Source organism: Ochlerotatus camptorhynchus, unplaced genomic scaffold, assembly GCF_037179485.1.
Source record: "Ochlerotatus camptorhynchus isolate MF236.1 unplaced genomic scaffold, CSIRO-AGI_Acam_v1.1 ptg000204l, whole genome shotgun sequence".
In the NCBI taxonomy this organism is placed as follows: domain Eukaryota; kingdom Metazoa; phylum Arthropoda; class Insecta; order Diptera; family Culicidae; genus Ochlerotatus; species Ochlerotatus camptorhynchus.
This window is the reverse complement of record NW_027040694.1, coordinates 1,310,362-1,330,776: the sequence shown is the minus strand read 5'-3', so window position 1 is coordinate 1,330,776 and position 20,415 is coordinate 1,310,362. Positions and strand designations below refer to the sequence as shown.

The window sequence follows — 20,415 nt, the reverse complement described above, 5'->3', positions numbered from 1 at the left end:
GTCAAAACTTTAAACGCGTTTTTCTCGAAACCACATTTTTTTTATCGGGCGAAGATTTTTCTCAGAAACTATAAGAGATATTGACTTGAATCTTTGCGCATTTTGTTCCTCATTAAATTCTTTGGAGCTTCTCCCACTTTCAGCCAAAAATATTAACATTTAACATTGTTTGAAGCACCTTAAAGCTGCAAAAAAGCGGGCTAAAAATCGCCTGTTTTTTCATCTGGCCGCCATTTTGTTAATTTGCAAGATTTTTTGCTGCCAACGGGAGAAGCTCCAGAGAATCTTATGCAGATTATTAATTTCATCACGAAATCTGTTTCAGATGAAGCCATTCCGAGAAAAGTCTTCGCCCGTCCAGGCGTTTGCGGCGAACAGGGGTCTGTTTGCCGCCATTTTGTGACGCCAATAATGTCTTTTTTTATGTCGAAAAAAATTTATTTGTAAACTTTAATGTTCAATAAACAAGAATCCCAAAGAGTTAGGCGCATTACTATTCATTTTCCTTGAAAAAAAAAAATAATTGAAAAACAGGCCGAAAAAAGGCAAAAGATTGGGAATACCCCCTTAAGGGGTTAGATTTTGATAAGTTCTTTAGTGGGAATGACACTGATGAAGACTGCACATTGTAGTCGAAATACGTATCTGTCATTTTTGCTGTTTTATTTAAGCATTCCGCTAGCAACCCAATTTCATTACTTCATTACTTATGCATCGTTTCCTGAACATCTACAAAATTTCCATAGGTATACTTGATCAACCAAGCTCAATTGGTTCCAAATCAGGCTGATCAATCTCCCAAAAACTGAGCTATTTGATTGCGAACTCATTCTGCACTGGCTCTTTGAAGTTTATATGGGAATTGTTACAAGAAGTGTACTTTTTGTCCTCATCGTTCTAGCCCTACACCATAATAATTTACGTAAAAAGTTGTCTATCGGAGCCCCCCCCCTCCTACGTGAAATTTTCCCAGCAACAACTTTGTTGGAAACCACGTTTTAATTGAACGTCTACAAAATTAGTAATTAATTTATTTCTAAGTTGATAACTTTCTGGTAGGATTAATCGGCTGCTTTCAGGGCAACACTGCATCTTGCCCTTTTGACATAATAGCCTGGATTGTTTTTCTATTATTCCAACGTTGTCTGCTGAGTAGTAAATGGAGCATGTCAGAAGAACATCATCTTCCTAATCCATTAATAACTAATTATCCTAACGTTCAATTTTTCAATTCCCACATAAACTTCAAAGGGCCAAGTGCAGTATGAGCTCATATCCTAATGAGATCAAATTTTGTGAGAATGATCAGGAGCTGATTTTAAATCGTTTGAACTAGGTCCAACAAAATCATGAACCATGAAAATTCCATGCGCATGGATCGGTAACAAATAACCCCGCCGGTAAATGATTTTTAATCGTTTAACTCATCTTCCGCTTGAAATACTTCTATAAAGCCACAATCTCTCAACCCTCAAAAACTGAATACCATATCGTTCAAATCAATCAGCTGTACCAGCAACACTAGAGTGTGACAAGACTACTCGATCAACAGTTCTCCGTTGTTTTCTTTATCACCAACCAGCTACTTTTAGCATGCACGCAGGACGTAGGTACGCTGTCGATCTCCCTGGAGCTCGCCGAGCTTAGCTCATTAGACACAGCACATGTGACACGAATGAGGCACGTTGGAATAAAAAAGAGACGCGAAATAATTCGTCTCGAAATGTACCAGGCACCTACGATCTGATTGAAAGCGTGTCTCTATCACGCGGGATGGATGCACGTGTACATTAACTCTGATCTCAGTTGACGTGCAAATCAAAGAAGAATACTAGATGAAACATTCGGGAGAATAACTTTCTAAAGGGTGTCCACGATGAAATTGCCACACTATGAAATTGCTCTAACTTTTTAACCGTTGGGTAGAATTTAATGAAAATTTGGGTGGATTTAGTTCATAGTGCATTATTTACATCCTGCAAGTTTTAAAGTCCTGTGATCAAAACTCGCGGAAATGGAGTCGAAAGAACAGCTCGTGCGTGATAAAATCTTGCGCATTCATCACGAGAACAAGGATCTCTCGCATCGTTCCATCGCTAAAACGTTGGGAATCGCGAATTCCACGGTGTCGCGAGTGATTAAGCGGTTCGAGGAACGGTTGACCACCGATCGGAAGCCCAGAAGTGAAGGAAAAAGTATTCCGTACAACACCAAAAATCACAACCGCGTAGTTGGGGCCTTCAACCGAAATCCGAACGCCTCCGTTAGGGATGTGGCTAAGAAGCTGCACCTAAGCCGAAGTTTTGTCCAGAAGGCCAAAACTAAGGCTGGGCTTCGAACGTTCAAGGTACAAAAGGCCCCTAATCGCGACGAGAAGCAGAACAAGTCCGCCAAAACCCGTGCCAGGAAGTTGTACCTCAACATGCTGACGAAAGTTGAATGCTGCATCATGGACGACGAAACATATGTGAAGGCCGACTTCAAACAGATCCCCGGCAACCTGTTTTTCACGGCCAAGGATAAGTTCAGCGTTCTGGAGCATGTCCGCACTCAGAAGATGTCCAAATTTGCGAAGAAATTCCTGGTTTGGCAAGCCATCTGCACGTGCGGGAAGCGGAGTGCACCTTTCGTGACCCAGGACACGATGAACGGACAGGTGTACATAAAAGAGTGCCTCCAGAAGCGGCTGCTTCCTCTCCTGAAGGCCCACAACGTCCCAACAATCTTCTGGCCGGATTTGGCCTCATGCCACTACTCCAAGGACGTGCTGAAGTGGTATGCGGACAATAAGGTCAATTTCGTGCCGAAAATGTTCAACCCTCCCAACACTCCGGAGCTCCGCCCCATCGAGAAGTACTGGGCGATTATGAAGCAGCACCTTCTTAAACGACCTAAGGTAGTGAAGACAGTCGAGGAACTGAAGAAAGTATGGGTTTACATGCAAAAAACGGTTGATTCACAGGTTGTGCAGAATATTATGGCCGGGGTTAAGGCCAAGGTGCGGGCATTTGCGTATGGACTGTAAATAAAATACGAGTAAAATGGTAAAATGAAGTTTAATAGTTATTTCTCAATCCCTGAAAATTTGATGGCAATCGGATGAAAACTCGAATTTTGCGAATCAATTTTGTGTGTGGCAATTTCATCGTGGACACCCTTTATTTTAGTGTCCACTTCGACGGTCCCTTTCATCCAATGTTTTTGCGTGTTTTTGTGCTTATGCTGCCCTATCGGTTGAGTTGAAATTTTACGCTTTTTTTTATCAAAACAATTACACCAAACTCAGAAATGTCCCATTCTGTAATTACTCGATAAACAACTAATCGAATCGAATTGGCAAATCTCGCGTCACTTTTCAAATAGACCAACATGCACCATTTTGAGAAAATCGAAGTTGAAGTCCGACAGATTATTATTTTAACTGTTTAGAAACAATACATTTTGCAATACTATTTTTAATGTAGTCAGTGAATAATAACGCTGAAAATTCAGTGGAAAACAATTTGACTTTGAATTTCATTCTACAATACAGAATAAACCACGTAGGACGATTTGACTAGTCAAGTTGTACATCGGACATGTTACATTGGACGATTTTTCTCAATGACTGAGTTCTTTAGATCTCATACTTTTAATATCAAAATTTGCTATAGATTAAATATTTTATTCTACTCGGGTAACATCTAAAGAATTATGGTATTGGTAGGAGAAGTCCTTTTAAATAACAAGTTATGGCATTCTGGACTAAAAAAAAGCAAGCGTTTGTTATCCGTCAGTTATTATAATAACTAAATTATTTATTAGTTCGTTATTCGTAGAACATTTTTAAGATATTGTTATTGTTATTTTACCTCTTATGTCAGGCTCATCAATACCATATTTAGGTTCTCAGTTATGCTAATATAATACCGAAATTTGGTCTGCATAAGTTATTTTCTCCTGCTCGGGCCAGTTAATCATGCTATCAGATCAAAACTAGCTCTTACATTCATGATACTAAAATATCATAGCAATAGAAAATTATGCTTTAATATCAGAATAAGCTATTCACTTATTATAGCGCACAACTTAAGAATAACATAATTAGATATTGATAGTAAAATTTGATAATATTTTGCTCTGGTTAGAGTCCTTTTTTTTATTTGTTTTCCGTCCATCTTGTTTTCCGTGCTGAGCACCAATGCTACCGACGCCAGGGAGGCAGCTCCCTCACCTGGACCCTACCTATCGACCACCCATCAACTCATGAACCGGGGACTTTACTTCCCTTTCGAAGGAAGGCGTGACAAGAGATGAACATCCCCACGGCGCTAACTGGGATTGAACCCAGGCCTGCTGGAGTGAGAGGTAATCACGCTTACCACTACACCACCGGCGCCGCTGATTAGAGTCCTCATATCTACTGATTTTAATAACATCAGATTGACAATTTAAATTTTTGTCGAAATTTATTTCTCTATTTTTGTTAATAAGTACTCAAATTACCCCCTAAGTACGGTAGTATTAATTACTAGACCTTTTGAAAACAAACTGAAAAGCACCCAACAAGTTCGTTATAAGCCCATTTGTTCCGGTTGAAAAATTAAGTTCAATCTAAAACAGATTTCTAGAAACCCTACTAAACAAACTCTGGTTCTCACTGAATGGAATAAAAAAAAATGCTGTAAGGAATAAAACTGATCGATAATTTTTTTTTTTCGTTCACCCGATTGAAAGCATCATAGATTATGCTTTTTCTACCGCTCCGTTCACTTTTACTTTATGGCTCCGTGCAATTAATCCTCCATTTCCTATCCATTTTCTTGCTATTAGACTTCCGTCCGCTTTGCGCTTCATTTCGATCCCTTACCATTCTCACCGCATTTTTGTTTGTTAAGTTCAACTCGCTAATGGTAATTCTCAGAGTTTATTTTTTTTTCACCTTGTCATACAATCAAATTCACCCTCAACACGATCGTTTGCTCCGGAGGCTGCGATTTACGGTCGATTTTAAGCTCGAGTTTGGGTGGGTGCACACTGATGCACTTCCAAGAAATCAGAGATGACTAGCTGTTCTTCCAGTGCATTAGAATCGTATAATTCACGTACCTCACATGACTATTCACATCCGGACTCTGTCTTGGTATCAGCATCAGCAACACAGTACGGAGCAGAGGGTGTAGACGAGACATGGGTAGTGAAATATGCAAATGCTAGCACTTCCACTCCATACTGCATCAGCGGCACAGCTCTGTGAAAAACTTTATTCGTTCAGGTCAATTGGAAATGCATTCGAGCGAGACATTTCTACCACCATCAGTTTTCGTTCGGGATGTAGGTAGGAAGGAACCATCGAGTTATCGATAGCCAAAGCGTTGGCATAAATATGAAACGTACGGTACTTATGCGAGTGCGTCGCATATGGCTACGATAAAATTTTCAAACCCCCCACCCAAGAGTTCGAGAGTTTTGATATTTTAAAAACCTTCAGGGGTAGTTTGGCAGTCGCAAACGGAAACGGTACCACCGTCCGCGTGGCGCTAATTTGGTGATTGGGAATACATTTCGACAGTTGCACAACAATGTTTGCCGTCATACCTTGTTGGTAGCATTCAATTAGCTAGCCAGATGCCGGCAGATTGGAATTTATGCTTGAAATGTTTTATCGCTCGGTGCACAAGCCGAAGGATTGGCTTGTTTTAGTGATGCATGATTTATTGTTCGAGTGCGTTCTGTGTAAAACCGCATTTTCCGATGCAGAGTGGAGTATTTTACTCGGATGGCAGTTCGATTGAGGAATTTCTGTATTCCATAACTGCATCGGAAAATGTTGGTACGGAAAAGAATAGCAGCGGTGGATATGTTGAATGCTATGCATTGTTTGAAATTTGAATTGCGGTTTTGTCATGAATGTGATATTTATACATTGATTGACTGTGCAATTGGGCTTTCTAATCATGGTGGCGAAACATGCTTATTGGCTGTCCATAAACTACGCAAACGGTTTTTGAGTATAGATCTCCCTACCCCCGCTTAGTACATCGTCTATACAGGTTTTTGAAAATTTGTATGGACCATAACCACTCGTCAACTCCCTCCCTCCTAAGGTGTCTACGTGGTTTATAATGAACAGCCCCTGAGGGGTACAATCCACAATCCACGTGAGCAGTTTTTGATATTGTTTAGACTCTCCCCCCCTTCGTGAACAATCATCAACATAAATTAAAATATCTATGGGACGTGGAAATCTGCTAACCCTCCTCCGTTCCTAACCAGTTCATCGTGTCCCTTAGACAGTTTCTAAGGAATTTTAGAAATCCGTTCCCGCTGCGTAGACAATGGTTGTCTCACACCGGTGATTAAACTGGTATTTTTCTATGAGTTAATACGGACACGGAATACTTCGGAATCCGTCGCCCACTTTTCTTTGATATTGCTGGTTAACAGGGGTAGCTGAGAATTTTTCCCCATGCCGGAAGTTTACCTGGGTAGCAAATATGTCCACCATCTAGATGGCCTAGACGATGCTGGATCACTAGGCCAAATGGTCACAAGGCCGAGGAAATTCAATTTTGGACCTGGAAAATCAGGAAATCTCAGGGAATTTCTTTAAAATTCAGGGAAATATTTCTTAATCCTCCCTCTCATTGCTTAAAAGTATGACTTATCTCACTAGTATCATACCAAATAATTTAAAAATTTATTTGAGAATCCACATAAGCCACATTTTAGAGTTCAAAATATTAATTTCGAGTGTAACCACATAGGACCTCGGTTCGGCATTTTACTAGCTTCCAGCATTTGTATCAAATAGACTTATGCGGTTTCTCAATCAACGATTCAATTGCTCCATGATGTTTGAGGATGTGTGTAAATAAATTGAGTTGCTAGAATATTAAGCATAACTTTTCAAAAGGACGTATGTAACCATTTATAGGGAATTAGAAACATTGGATAGCAATGTCCATATGAGATTATTTTGTCCTATTTAAAAGTTAATGCTATTTTTTGAAACGTTTTTTTTAAGCGGTTCTTCAAACAAATTCAGACAAGAACTGCTGGTCACAGTTTTCCAACAAAACCAAGAAGCAAGGGTGCAAAGATTTAACTGCTATGAGTGTATCACCTCCCCTGGATAATTGACTGGAATATTTGGTAGTCCGTCGAAAGTTCACAGTCGGATGTGTTCGTTCGAAACCACTGCATCGTAGTCACAGCTCGACAGTCTCAAACGGAGTTCTTTCTAGATATAGAAAACTGAATCCGAGAGGTTCTCCATCACACTATCATCAACTCGTACCGAAGCAATCTCGGGTGCATTCATGGGCCGGTCCTGCATTTGTCCTGCTGGTTCGGCTCGGATAATGTCTTCTTGTTCTTCTGCGCTTTTTAAGCTTATTGTTTATCACATATTAGCTTATTGCGTGCCCTCAAACTTAGTGTTCTAGATGCCCTTCCACAGTTATTAATTGAGAGCTTTCGATGCCTGGATCATGTTTGCATCAGTGTAATTGTGTGGCAAGTACAATCATACTCTATGTCCAGGGAAGTCGAGAATTTTTCCAACCCGAAAAATTCCTAGACCGGACCGGGAAACGAACCCAGCCACCTCAAGCATGGTCTTGGTTTGTAGCTGTGCCTTTACAGACTGAGCTAAGGGAGGCCCCGTGGCTCGGCCAATGTAGGGATGTCAGTTCGTACCAAAGTTTGGTTAGCACCATTGGGTTGACGACCAGTGTAACAACTTCCAATTAGGATTGGAAAGGTGCCGAATATTTGAGCAAAGTATCGATAGAAATTAGAGGGAAGTAAGTCAACTATTTCGTGCCAAAAAATAATATGGCTACCACGAGAAATGGTCCTTTAGTGTGTAAACACCGCTCAAACTCTTATCCGGGCCGGCTAGGCACTCAGAAGGAATGAGGTGCACTAGTTACTAATGGCAGGGAATGAAACGAGCACGATTTCGTTCGAGAAAACTCAATCATGGTACAATATTGTAGATTGATTGTAAGTTAACAATATAATACTCATTTCATATCTATCACACATCTCAAGTTTATCTATCTACATAGGGGAAATGTCGGCTTCGGCAATACCTTAACCTATTATCGTCAGGGGGGTAAACAAAGTCCTAGAACACTCAAATTTGGCCAATATATGCTCTGAAACACAATGTATAGCATAGCATAGCATAGCATAGCATAGCATAGCATAGCATAGCATAAGCGATTGCACAAATTGTGGGGGGCTATATAATGGTCAACCAATACATTTTATAGAAAATATCGTGTGTTGCCGTGAAAAATACACTTGGGACTAGTCGTTTTTCCCACACATTAAAATCTACAAATCAAGCATCGAATTATACACCTGGCCACATCCTTACAATCGCAAGAGATACGACGGAAAATAAGTTCTACATCTGCTTAAGAAGGTGCAGGAAACCCATACTACCTTCGTAGATGCCACGGGAGGGAACATTTGTGTTAATAGGAAATGGAATATATTTAGGAATCTCTATTCGGCAATATAAAGTAAAAGTTATGTGAAAAAGTAAGCAAATTTAAATTAATACAAACACAGAATGACAGATTGAAACCCTTCTCCAAAACCACACACAGTGCCCGGACGACTGTTGGACGGAGTTGGCTCGACTGTGGTGGAAGGATTAGGGGCTTCCTTAAAGCTAACCTCCCCCGTAACGTGGGTAGATGACGTTTTCGTGGTACGTTACAGGATGTAAGATCTACTACCGATTCCTAGTCCTGACTACTTCAAACTAGGGGAAGAGGATTTTTCAGTAATCCAAGGAACACATCTTAGTCCTTGTTACATTTTATGTCTTGTTGATAGTGACAAGACTCGGCTTTGTCCACCAAGGATGATCTTGAAGCAAAGAAAAAATGAGTTAGTTAGTCTATGTTAGGAACCACGTATCTTCTATTCGTTGTTCCCTAGTTTGAAGTGGTTAAGACAAGGGTTCTGATGCATGGTCATTATCGGTTTCATTAATTAATTTTGTTGGTAAGGAATCCAATTTTGACTGACAAAGAGGCCACCTTTGGAGGGTGTTTCAACACTCCGAAAGGTATAAATAGCTGGACCTTTAAATTAGAGTCGGAACGTTGCGGTAAATGATTGTAGTCTAGAAGAACTTGTAAAAAAGCATATTATGAAAACATTTTGAACAATACCACTCCCAATAAACTTTGGAAAAATATAAATGAAATTTTTGGACGCTCCAAAAGCGCAAATAAAATAAACTTGACTGTGAATGGAAATAGTATAACTAGTGATGTAGAAAACTGTGAAGTTCTTAACGATTATTTTTCAAATATTGGTGTAAACTTAGCTGATAAGATTCCAATGTCAGATAGACGTGATCCACTGTCTAATGTCAATTACTTCAGAGACTCTATATTTTTGCGCCCTAGTGCTCCCAACGAAATCAATTGCATAATTAATGGCCTAAGTTCTAACAAAGCCCCTGGTCCAGATAATATTCCGACTAATTTATTGAAAGTCAATGCTCTCGCCTTTTCAAATGTTTTGTGTCAATGTTTCAATAAAATAATTGAGTCAGGAATACATCCAGATTGTCTTAAAGTTGCAAAAGTTGCTCCTGTTTTTAAATCTGGTGATCCGTGTTTGCCTGATAATTACAGACCAATATCAACTTTGTCAATATTTAATAAAATATTTGAAAAATTATTAGTCAGTCGTTTATTAGATTTTTTTGGAAATAACAATTTTCTCTATAAATTTCAATACGGTTTCAGACAGGCTTGTAGTACAGCAACAGCAATAACCGAGTTGGTGGACTACATCATTGATAAAATTGATTCAAAAATGATTGTTGGAGCCTTGTTTTTAGATGTCAAAAAAGCCTTTGACACACTAAACCACGAGATATTGTTGAAAAAACTCTATAGGTATGGTATCAGAGGTATTGCCTACAACATAATTGAAAGTTATCTTAAAAATCGAAAACAGTTTGTGTGCATAAATGGTGTCAGAAGCGCCTTTAAACCTGTTTCAACAGGGGTTCCACAGGGAAGTAATATTGGTACTTTGTTATTTCTAGTTTACATAAATGATCTGGGCAATTTGACATTAAACGGTACTCCTAGATTATTTGCAGATGACACTGCAATATTTTACCCGAGTATTAATCCTCACTTAATCATTGATAGTATTAATCATGATTTGCACCAGTTGAAGATTTATTTTTCTAGTAATCTCTTGTCCCTCAATCTCCAAAAAACAAAATACATGATTTTTAGATCTTCAAGAAAAATATTGCCTAATCATTTGGAACCTAAACTTGATCAAACTGCTATTGAAAAAGTGAATTCTTTCAAATATCTGGGTGTTTACCTGGATTCTACGTTTTCATGGGAAATACATGTAAAACAAATAGAGAAAAAAGTAGCGGCTTTATGTGGCGTTTTGAGAAAGGTTTCTAGCTTTGTTCCGCAACATGTCTTACTTAAGTTTTACTATGCTCACATACATTCTCAATTACAATATATTATCATAGCTTGGGGCCTTGCATGTAAATCAAAATTAGTTAAACTACAAGTTTTGCAAAATAGGTGCTTAAAAATAATTTTCAACCTACCTCCGTTATATTCAACTTTTGAACTCTATGCAAGCAGAAATCATAATGTCCTTCCAATTTTAGGTTTATGTGAACTACAGACACTCTTAATGATAGAACACATTCTAATCTTGTAATCAATATTGGCAACCGTTCTCACAGTACCAGGCAAGCCGGAAACTTAACAGTCATTAGAGCTTCCACAAGTCAAGGTCAAAAACGAATATCTTATATAGGTCCAATTAAATATAATGCTTTACTAGTGAACTAAAACAAATCGTAAATCGAAATCAATTTAAACTCAAAGTTAAACACTACCTCAAAGGAAAAATCAATGAATTTCTTATGTAAACTGTATGAACCATTATAAACAGTAGTAGTAGTAAATTAGTTTATTTAACTTGGTGTTTTTAAGGATCCCTTAAAAGGAGAATAACTCCACTGGGAATCCATAGAAATAACTATTTCATATTATTCACTCTCTTTTTCTTAGATTTATTTAATTTAATTTGTAGTATATTTAAATTTCTCAGCTCGTTCTATAAAGTTCTTGTTTATTTTGTGTTGCCAATAGAGCTGAGAAAAGTTGCGTCCACTACCAGGGAGCTCACATCGAGCTCTTTGGTGAGGGGGAGAGTGGCGGGTAAAAAAAAAAAATGCAAGAATGAGACCTGTAAAAAAATCGAATACTTCATAAGACATTCACTAAACTAACAATCACCAACAAGAGTGAGGTGACTTTGACTTCGTGAGTACACATCATTAGTAGGTAGGATTGGGTCAGAGTTAGGGTTGAAACTTTGCAAATCATCAGGGACAGAACCCAAGTAACCAAAAGTTCTGCATTCAACGATTAAAATCACTCAAGTTCCATAAGGTTCAAATAAAGTTCCGACAGAACTTTGAAGTTCCATAAAGTTCAAATAAAGTTCCGACAGAACTTTCAAGTTCCATAAAGTTCCAACAGAACTTTCAAGCCACATGAAGCAATCTGCACAAGTCTCTATTAGTAACAAAATTTAATGTACGTAAATATGAAATGATCAGTGGCCCGAATAAATCATAATTCTTATATTTATGCAATGCATCAACATTCTATTCAAACATAAAAAAATTAAAGAGTAAATTCCAGGATTCGAACCCGTGTATTCAGCATGCGATCTACGATTGCTAACCACTGCGCCACAAGTGTGTTGGAATACCATGCGGGGAAACACCAATTTCAAACAGCTCCAATTCTACTACTAATGCTGATAAACCAATACACATTAATACCTGCCTTTAGAAATAACTTTCATAACAGTGCGAACTAAATATAGAATTGGTGTAGAGTACAAAAACCTTTTTTAATTTTTTTTTCTAAAAGTTCCGTTCAAGTTCCACCAGAAGCTGCTTAGAATGCTCTTCAATTATGATACCGGAAATTTCAAGTTCTTATAACGACTTAAAAATGAGGCTGCTTAGAATTCTATAGACCACCTTCAACCAAGCTGCTTAAGCCACAAATAGCCTTTTATCAGAACTTTTGGTTACTTGGGAAGGTTTGATAACACACGTATACTTGCCTGGGAGTGCAGGATGGGAGACTCCTTCCAGACACTCGTAAACAGGACCATGAAAGTCGCTGAAAGTTGATGCCTCTCCAAACTAGAAGAGATACTTGAATAGTCCTGCTCATCGCGGACACATTACATTACATCTTGTAGCAAGTTAACATCAACGTCCAACCCCGAGCGCTGCGTAACAACGTTATGCTGAGATTGCAACTTCATCGCGCAAACTACGATCTTTTCGATATTTGATTTCAACCTATCACGACAGATGCTACGGAGACGTTTCTCCTATTTTTTTTCTGGCTGAACCGTGAATGTGTGAATGATGGCGTGCATGAGTGTCAATTTATGTTTTTTTTAATTTGTAACCTTCACTTTTAATTTTAAGTTATCCATCATTGGGGCTACATTGAATCTGTTGATGTGGAAAACAAAAAATACGAAAATATTAATTCTGGAAAATTTTGCTTGAACGCTACAGACTATTGAAAGAAATGTCATTAAATTTGATGTAAGAAAACATGTAGAGCATGTAAGAAATCGATTTTGATGTTCATCCCGTTTGTTTAGCGTGTAGTTATAAGTAAAGCTTCAGAAGGATGTTATATTAAATAACTTACTAAAAGTTTCATACAAACATCGACAGAGCCTGTTTCTAAAACACAACGTCCTGCTCCCTTTGTCCGTGCAATAGTCTCTTTTCAGGATTTTGCTGTCCGACATTTACGACAGAACAGCATCCAGTCAGCCTCCCTGAGCCTGCACCAATAACCCACTTGTCGGGTTTTAAAACAACATTAGTATCAACTTACAATTTGTTCTCAACTTGTTCCGCTTTGTTCGGCCCACATGTACAATAAATTTAACCCCATAAATCAATGTGCCAACGGGAAGTTACTGAACTGGGCGAAAGAGAAAGCCGAACAGAACCCATTACTTGAATTCAAGTAGCATCTTCAATTTGCCGCCGGTTCCCACACGTCTGTGCAATATAGAGAAAATCTTCGTACACTCACAGCGTATATTTTATATAGAGGATGCCGAAAAAATAATCGAGACGAAACTAAGAGCAGAACGGAGGAACCCTCCATTATCGATCGCAGTGCTGCTATACGAGCTTAATTCTTTACCCTATATATCTTATCTCGCCGGTCGGTCGGTCGGTCGTTCTGCGTCTTGGCTAAAGTCGGTTTTCTCTTTTTTTCTCTATCTTATTTTCATGTGCCATTTTCACATCCTGGAAAATTCCGCAACTGACACCATATCCGTTGGGCTCCGGTAACCGAAAACTTGCTCACACTCTGGTCGCTGTGTAGAAGTGATCGAGGAGTGGGGCTGCTACGACACCGAAATACGGCTAACGTGTGGCAATCTCGAATCCAGGGTAGCGATACTGGAGGCCAAATTCACACCTCGGTGTGCCGAGGACCGACCAGAGGAATGTGTGCACGTCGACGAGAACAGGTGAGTTTCTTTTTCGTTTTCTTTCTAGGAGATTTTGGGAATGGGTAATAGATTCACTAGAGTAAAATTAACTATGCAGATTTAGTGGATGGGGAGAATAGTCGCTCACGTCGGGTTTTAAACTTTAATTAGTTTTGTGAAATAAGGTGGCTTGATTTAGTTATCAGTTTGGCTTCATTTTACACACTCGAAGTTGATTATTAATTTAATATATTTTATCAAATTTAAATGTATTTTTTCTATTTGAATATTATAACACAATTATATCGTAGTAATTTTTTTTTATTTAGGGAAACGCACTCACACAATTTAAATGCCATCAACTTTAGTTGTTGTCCCCTAATAACACTTCCCAGAAAATGTCCGATACCTCGATTAATAATTAGAAAGGTCCTATCAGCATTCGAAGACAAAACTTTGTAAGCAAATCGAAGGAGAAAGTTTCATTACAATGGATTTCAAGTCAAACCGAAAACAATCAGCAACTAATGACTGTCCGACTTTCCCAATGTAGATAATTAAAATGGACCCATTCCATAATTATTCCGTTCGTAGAATTCCTCTTTCACTCAACCAGATCGGAGGCTCAACTCTGGCATCACATTTGATGGAAAAATGCGTTCCAACGAAACACCTACCCCCGTTTGGCATCCGTCAAATTAAGTAGGAAATCTCTGCCACTGTCTGTTTCGTCCGTGGCAAATCCTATTATTGTGGGCATTATACGGCATCGATTTGTCGTCGGGAAATACTCGAAATGCCATGCCAAGCCCCAAACCTAAATTGTTTCTGCCCGAGATGAACTGTATACCGAGAAATAGAAGGAAAAGCCGAATACAATGGCTTAAGGTGTTGGCTTTTCCTGAATTCGTCTTGACACAGTACATGACAATAACACCACAACAGCATTGTGTGTGTGTGTGTGTGTGTGGTGCATGTTCGTTATTCACAGGCAAGGCAAACAATGGCACACCGTATGAGCAACAGTGTGGCGGCAGCCAAGGCGCTTCGCTGCCGGAACATATCGAGCAAACATCATTGACCTAACAAGGTCAAGGTCGAGGATCCTTTATGTGAGCCGCTATCAAGTGGAGAAAACAAGGCGTTGTGTGGGCACGGTTTGATACACCTACAATTTTTTGGTTCAATGGATGGGATACTGTCAGCCAGCGACATTGATGGCATGATGTTGTTCAAAAGGCTTCGAACGCTCATGTTTCGGCTAAAAGGTGTTTCATGGGAAAACTTATTGGGCTTCGGTCGGATCAATAAGTTCGTCTGGGTTACCATATTGTAGGATGCTTCATTTGATTGCCTAGGACATGCTTGGGAGCTGATAGTTAAGCTGCTGCATTGTGGATATGCAGATATGACAAAATGTGGTGGAGATTGTTTATCTATTTATTTACTTATTGCAGACTTCGGTGCCTCCAAATGTCGCACTTCCGCAAGCAGGTTCTTAAAGAGCAGTTCCGGTCGCCCATATAACCGCCGTAGGGTTTCCATGATGGACGGTGCAGCATTTAGGAACATTAGTTTCGTCACTACCGTCTCACGAGCCTGACCCCGTAGAAACTCTCGCAGTCGAATGATATTTTCGACGGGCGAAAATCCACACGCAGAAGCAGGCCTGTAAAAGATATGCCACTCTTCGGGTTCACGCGAAAACGTTGGCAATTGCTTCGGCCACACCTGTCTCGCGGCGATTTGATTTGCACTTGGCTATGCTATCAGTGTCTCATGACCGCAAATTGCGCTGAAGCTCGAGAACTGGATGCACTCAATCCCGTAGATCCACCTACAGAACTCACGCGTCTCTCTACTTCCGGATGCTTTTTTCGGTGTACCTTTAAACCCCTTGATGATGCACCTCCCCGTTGATAGTCTTTTGCAACACCGCTGGCAATCGGTCCATCACCTCTGGAATCGCTGGCCTTCCCTCCTCTCTCGGAGTATGCAACTTTCGATGATTTCTCAGAAATTGCCGGAATCGGGCCGCTGGTTGCAGCTTTTCCCTTCTGTGGCTTCGCAGTCGCTTTCTTACCGTTTTTCTTTTTCACTTCCGCGGCTTGTGCCGGTTTCGCCTGCAATCGGGGACACTTCGCACAATGCCACGGTCTATGTACCACTCCCGGTGAGTTAACCACACAATTCAGGTGGTACCAAGTTTGACAGACATTGCACTGCACCATATTATCGGCCGAGTTCTGCCGATCGCACATTCCGCAATCCTTTCCGTCCAACTCCAAATCCATTCCGCGATAATCTTTGAGGATGTTCGGATGGTTTAAAGAGAAAAATCTCTTAATTCTTTGTAATAAACAATGCAAAACAATATAAAAGCTAACTTACATTAGTTTTCTCCTTAATAAAGCTACTCTAATTCACTACCTTGGAGCCAGACGGGATAATCTTGTAGCAGAGCAGAACCTAAATCGCACAGCATAATTTAATTTCAACCTGGGGAAGAATAATTCCGTCTTACCTCTACAAAAATTTCCTAATTCTTCAGAAAAATTTACTACACTGAACTCTAAACTACCTATCAATTTACTGTTCACTTCGCCGTTTACGTTTCTCGGCCGACGAGTAGGAACACACTTAGCTCCAAAAGTGTGAGTGAAGCGCTGCAGTGATGCCAGAACATTTTGTTAATCTGTATTATTCCTAGTCCAGTCTGTTTCCAATTCATTTCCAGTAAATTTTTATTTTATTTCCTGTATTTTTAAAGAAACTTTATTTATTCATTTTCAGTTTCTGCTAATTCTTAATTCATCTACATGCTATTTCCATTACATCCATTTTCAGTTCAGTTACAGTTCATTTTCAGTTAATTTAATGTTTATTGAGTCCATTTTCACTTTCTGATTTCAGTTATTTTTATAACATTATGATTTCTATTCAAGTACGTTTCCAGTTCATGTTCAGATTTTTTTTTCTTATTTAACTTGTGTGAGATGACAAAGGGACGTAAACGCCACGGTCTATTTTCACTCAAATCTGCATCGTAAATTACACTCAAAAGGACTCCACACTTACGTACGAAATTTTATTTTGAAGCATGCAGACAAATATGAACCATGCAGTGGAAATGTTTCACGTCATAAGTGACGTCCGCCATACAGAAAAATGGAATGCTATTTTATACATCAAGGTTCATGTTTTTAGCTTAGTTTAACCAGTTGACTAACTGTTCCAATCATTGCGGGTTTAACCAGAAATAACTGTTTTCTGAACAATTCACTAAATGGATTTACTTCACATTATCATCATGCGGCAGTTCAGGGCTGGTAGCACTTTTGAGTGGGTAGGTCACTAAACCAACATCACTTCCCTTACCCGATGGCTGTGTTGGTTTCCGTGGGCATGTCTAGAATTCTTAGAAATCAACGAGAGAAGTCATTGTTTACAAAAGCTGTAAGGCCCTTTTTCCGGCTCTGTGTTGTTTTTTTTTTCAAACTGGTTATCATCAAAATTCGTCCAGTTTTTAAAATTCCAAATTCATTGCATGTGATCTCGAAATAGTCATAGGCTTATCAAAAATTTTCTTAAGTGTCGAATACAAATTCTAGTCCCAATTTTGAACTTCGTGGCAGCTTTCCAAGCTTAAGATTTTTTTCTCCTTTAATTTGTAATCCGTCGATTTTTTTTTCCGTGCTGAGCACCAATTGACTTCTCGACGCAAGATCTCACTAATACAACCTAGCTTGCGTAGCCGTGTAAAATCGAATTGTTTATTATTTTCATCCACGAAATCAGCTGTCAAAGTGTTCGACTTGACAGCGGTTTGTTTTTTATTTTCAACCAGTAAAATGCATGTATTAGTAAAACTTCTCACTAATACTAACGGTGGTAGAGAACTCTATGCTATCGATGGCAGGGAGGCAGCTCCCACACCTGGACCCTACCTATCGACCCATCAACTCATGGACCGGGACCAACGGCTTTACTTCCCTCAGAACATCCCGGCGGCGCCGACTGGGATTGAACCCAGGCCTTTTAGGGTGAGAGACATCACCGGTGCCGCTAAGCCTAAAATGTTGAAAATAGTCTAGGAAAGGTTTCAGGCTCTAGAGATTTTTTCAAAGACCAGAATTTTGAAAATTCTTTCGAGCTACCTTAGTATCTTTACAAACATAAAAAAACATCGTGTTGCAGAATCATGAGTTAAGTCCATCAAATTGTATTTTTACAAGTCCGGAATCAAAAATTTCCTAGCGCAGATTTAACGAAAACAATTTAGAACGAGCACTGCGAAACAAATTCAAAATCGAGCCTTTTACTAAAATTACTCAATCTTCATACAGGCTCTGCCAAAGTCCAAAACTATATTGAAAAATCAATAAATAGATGTTCAACTACCAGCCAAGATTTCAAAAATCTATCTATACAGCCATTCAAAACGATCAAGCGGTTTTAAACATTTCGTAAAAATTGGTAGTTTTATTCCTTATCGCAACATATTAGACCCGTATTTTTATTTTCTCATTAGGGTAACCATTTCCATGTTAAGATGGTCCAAAAAATCGTTTTTTTTTTTTTCAAAAATGACTTTTTTTTTTAATTATAACTTTGGGTCGATTTCAAAGATCAAAATATCAAATGGAAGGTATTTTAAAACTCTTTTTGCAAAACATTGATTCTCTTTGTTTTTTACATGGAAAAAGTCATTTTTGGAAAAAAGATTTTTTTGATTACCCTAACATGTAAATGGTCACCCTAATGACAGAATAAAAATTGCGGATCTTATATTTTGCAATAAGGAACAAAACTACCAATTTTTACGAAATTCTGAGAACTACTATTTCTTTTTGCTATGGAATGGCTGACATCCAACCTGAGTAGAGTAGAATAACAGCCCGATATCATCCAGTCTTGTTATCCCAGATATCATTTCGTTTTCAGTTGTTATCGCATAACTTATTTAGTTATCAGCCTTGATCAATTTTGTTATCAGTTGTTATCATGAAAAATTCACTATATATTTATTGACGATGCAAGGTTCAAAACTTTAAATATTATTCGCATTGAAACAATAAAAAATAGTGCTTTTAATTCCTAATCATATTTCAGTTATCAGCGTAAGGCTTTGATATCAAAATGATAACATGATTTGAAATTTATCGAATAAATTTGTATGGCTTACAGAATATGTTATCAAGATATTATCAATGATAACAAAATTAGGTATTTGAGTGATATCCAACGAGCAATTTTTTGTTATGTTGGCTGTTAATTCAACCATAATGATAACATATTCAGTTATCAAAAAGTGATAACCGGGTAGTAGCACTTGTTATCAATTTGATATTTTACATTGCTCGGGAAGATTTCCTATCAAATTTCTATGTTCAATGAAGTTCGTTCCAATAACCAATTTGCTATATGAAACCTAAATCGACTTAGTAAATAGTTCTTTTTTAAGAAATCGTGGTAGAAAAATGAGTGCTGTTTGAGGAAATTGAGGTTAGAAATATACCGTGCTTATTCAATTAATACTGATTTTTCGAGATCAAATTTATGGGATGCTTCAACCATTTGAATTATTTTAAATAAGCTTGAAAATGGTGGGTTGTGAATTTATAATATTTCTCAAAGTGGGTCGCAATCATCAAAATATTTAAACCATACCTTTTCGATCAATAAATTACTTATTAACTTAGGCTAGTTAATTTCAGTTTTATAGTACGTTCAGAAATGGAATGGAAATGGATTGGAAATGGAATGGAAATGGAATGGAAATGAAATGGAAATGAAATGGAAATGAAATGGAAATGAAATGGAAATGAAATGGAAATGAAATGGAAATGAAATGGAAATGAAACGGAAATGGAATGGAAATGGAATGGAAATGGAATGGAAATGGAATGGAAATGGAATGGAAATGGAATGGAAATGGAATGGAAATGGAATGGAAATGGAATGGAAATGGAATGGAAATGGAATGGAAATGGAATGGAAATGGAATGGAAATGGAATGGAAATGGAATGGAAATGGAATGGAAATGGAATGGAAATGGAATGGAAATGGAATGGAAATGGAATGGAAATGGAATGGAAATGGAATGGAAATGGAATGGAAATGGAATGGAAATGGAATGGAAATGGAATGGAAATGGAATGGAAATGGAATGGAAATGGAATGGAAATGGAATGGAAATGGAATGGAAATGGAATGGAAATGGAATGGAAATGGAATGGAAATGGAATGGAAATGGAATGGAAATGGAATGGAAATGGAATGGAAATGGAATGGAAATGGAATGGAAATGGAATGGAAATGGAATGGAAATGGAATGGAAATGGAATGGAAATGGAATGGAAATGGAATGGAAATGGAATGGAAATGGAATGGAAATGGAATGGAAATGGAATGGAAATGGAATGGAAATGGAATGGAAATGGAATGGAAATGGAATGGAAATGGAATGGAAATGGAATGGAATGGAATGGAAATGGAATGGAATGGAATGGAATGGAATGGAATGGAATGGAAATGGAAATGGAATGGAAATGGAATGGAAATGGAATGGAAATGGAATGGAAATGGAATGGAAATGGAATGGAAATGGAATGGAAATGGAATGGAAATGGAATGGAAATGGAATGGAAATGGAATGGAAATGGAATGGAAATGGAATGGAAATGGAATGGAAATGGAATGGAAATGGAATGGAAATGGAATGGAAATGGAATGGAAATGGAATGGAAATGGAATGGAAATGGAATGGAAATGGAATGGAAATGGAATGGAAATGGAATGGAAATGGAATGGAAATGGAATGGAAATGGAATGGAAATGGAATGGAAATGGAA

At 38.4% G+C, this 20,415-nt stretch overlaps 2 protein-coding genes across 2 annotated transcripts in view; one reads left to right on the top strand and one right to left on the bottom strand.

Moving 5' to 3' along the window:
- Window positions 1-20,415, bottom strand: part of Ns4 (Nucleostemin 4) — a 515,404-nt gene that overhangs the window by 105,262 nt on the left and 389,727 nt on the right. The window lies entirely within an intron of this gene.
- The window catches only part of LOC135702991 (uncharacterized), a 368,382-nt gene that overhangs the window by 13,488 nt on the left and 334,479 nt on the right, over window positions 1-20,415 (top strand). Inside the window, exon 2 of the mRNA XM_065224074.1 lies at window positions 13,452-13,599. Within this exon, the coding sequence (XP_065080146.1) occupies window positions 13,452-13,599 (148 nt within the window). The remainder of the gene's footprint in view (window positions 1-13,451; window positions 13,600-20,415) is intronic.